The following is a 2,407-nucleotide window of genomic DNA, read 5'->3' as shown; positions in this document are numbered from 1 at the left end:
ACTGCTCCAAGAAACATGAGAAGTATTCGATAATAATTGTAAATAAGTAAAATTAAAATTTTTTGAAGGCAGATTTGAGCTCATCATGATGTAGGTAATCCCAATCATCAGTACCAATAAATTTTTCTCTTACATCTTCATTCCAAATTTTGTTATTCTTTGTATTGTCAAGTTCCGATTCACATTTAGATAGAATATAATTTTCAAGCATTACTCGTGATGAAAAATCGTTAATTATCTTATCATTTAAGTAAATTTCATTTCTTTCTTCGGTTGTAAATATTGTATCTTGCATAATTTCATCAATTGGTCCTGTGTCAAATATTCTTCCTTGAGAAATTCTGGAAAGATCGTGTTGAAGACTGTTCAGTTCATCATTTATGTTTCTATTGATCGTAACCTCATGAATTTCTGAAATATCTTCCAAAAAAGAGGACTCCATGATGGAAGCCCTTGGTATTGTATCATTCCTTCGTAAAACAGGAGCAGAAGAATTTGCAATGGAAATTGGGGAAATAAGTGGTGCATCTAGTAAACTCATTTTTGTTAAAAGAACAAAACAAAACCAATTCCTAAATTAAAAAAAAGAATGTCTTTGGATTTTACAAACACTGGAGAAGTGATTTCGGTTGTTCCCTGCTCGAAATATGACGCTAGTATTCTATTTGTCCAATATGAAAAAATCTCCTTGGTTTTGAAATGTTGCAAATATGACTTGGCTGAGCAGGTGTTTGGAACCTGTTTTGCTTCGTTTTTTGGGCTGTATTCTCCTCAAATGTTTGTTTTGTTTCAATGTAATGATCCTCGATTCTCTGTTGATATTTGGATTCAAAAAATTCACGACTGGGGAGTTCGTGTTGAAAAACAGGAAATAGTTTTAAAAATTGAATCAGAATTCAGTCATATGAAGTCAATATTAGTGATGGAATCCGTGCCCAACCTCGTTAGCTTACAAAAACTTCGAGATTTCGAAAAAGAACAAGTTTGGATTGATTTTGGAAAGCTGTTATTTGTTGACATTTTGCTCAATAACTCAGACAGAACCCCCTGCTCATATTTTTGGGACAATGAGGGAAATGAATCCAACATTCTTCTCAATCAACGTTCTCTGGTAGCTTTAGATCAAACATACACACCCATAACTTTGAAAGAAAAACGTGAATCATATTTAGACAAATGTCATGAGTTTTTCTCGATACTTCTTTCAGGAAATATAAAACCTTACCTCCTAGATTTGGCCAATTTAGTTGCTAAACAATCTGGATACAATATTACAAATGAAAACTATGACCTAATTTGTTCTGGATTGCTTCAATGTTTTTCAAGGGTTGTAGAGAATGAAAGAGACACAATTACCATTGAGAACCTCCTCAAATGTGGAATGAAGTGTTGTTGTAAAGAGCAAATTGACTTTGTTGCTAACAACCTTAGAGACAAGGACCTTTGGTTATCTGTGGTGGAAGCAGCCCACAACATTTTTAATACTCAAAAAAAATGGGGAAACACGCACAACTAGTGATTGGACCTGCTGGTTCCGGAAAATCGACTTATTGCCAAATTCAAGAACATGGTAACAATACAAAGAGAATTATTCATGTTGTAAATTTAGATCCTGCGGCTGAGGAGTTTAAATATCAATGTGCATTTGATATTCGTGACTTGGTAACATTGGAGGATGTCATGGAGGAGTTTCAACTTGGTCCTAACGGAGGTCTAGTTTACTGTATGGAATATTTAATGCAGAATTTAGAAGATTGGTTCTCGGAAGAATTGAGTGATTATGAGAATGACTATTTAATCTTTGATTGTCCAGGTCAAATTGAACTTTACAGTCATGTACCAATCATGCAGTTATTTGTAAAGGAGTTGGAACGAAGAGGATATAGGGTTTGTTGTGTCTATTGTATGGACGTACAATTTATAGAAGATGTTACAAAATATATCAGTGGTATTACCCAGGCCCTTTCTGCAATGATTCAATTCGAGACTCCTCATGTCAATATTTTCACAAAATGTGATACTCTAAAAGGAAATAAGGAAAGATCAAACATTTTAGAAAAGCTAAAAGTTCCTGACAAAACTGAGCTTCTCTACGCTTTAGAGAAAGAAACCAATCCCCACAAGAGAAATTCATCTTTCTCCAAACTCAATCATGCAATTGTTTCATTAATTGACAACTTCAACATGGTTGGATTTCTTGAATTGGATATTACTGATGAAGAATCGATAGAATACATCCTCTCCTATGTTGATATGACTATTCAGTATGGTGAAGATGAAGAGGCAAAGGAACCAAAAGAAGAAACAGAAGAAAGCACTCAAGATGAATAAATTAATTCATCAGGTTAACTTTTTACTACGCTCTTTTTACTACATTGTGACCACCTGATGGATTTGACAAGGCTTT

The 2,407-nt window shown here is 34.0% G+C and overlaps 2 protein-coding genes across 2 annotated transcripts in view; both read left to right on the top strand.

Annotated features, from left to right (window-relative positions):
• NAEGRDRAFT_76494 (uncharacterized protein) overlaps positions 1-581 on the top strand; it is a gene marked incomplete at both ends in the record, with an annotated part of 5,429 nt that extends 4,848 nt beyond the window's left edge. Inside the window, one exon of the mRNA XM_002668546.1 lies at positions 433-581. Within this exon, the coding sequence (XP_002668592.1) occupies positions 433-581 (149 nt within the window). The remainder of the gene's footprint in view (positions 1-432) is intronic.
• Positions 582-1,494: 913 nt separating this feature from the next.
• On the top strand, positions 1,495-2,331 carry NAEGRDRAFT_44893 (uncharacterized protein; the record flags this gene model as incomplete). The annotated part of the gene is made up of 1 exon (XM_002668545.1): positions 1,495-2,331. One exon carries the CDS (start codon positions 1,495-1,497, stop codon positions 2,329-2,331), a length of 837 nt encoding a protein of 278 aa, XP_002668591.1.
• Between the last annotated feature and the right edge of the window lie 76 nt (positions 2,332-2,407).

This window comes from Naegleria gruberi (genome assembly GCF_000004985.1).
Source record: "Naegleria gruberi genomic scaffold NAEGRscaffold_169, whole genome shotgun sequence".
NCBI classification, from domain to species: Eukaryota; Heterolobosea; class Eutetramitea; order Acrasida; family Naegleriidae; genus Naegleria; species Naegleria gruberi.
Note: the sequence above shows the minus strand (reverse complement) of the source record. Positions and strands in the feature narration are given on the sequence as shown.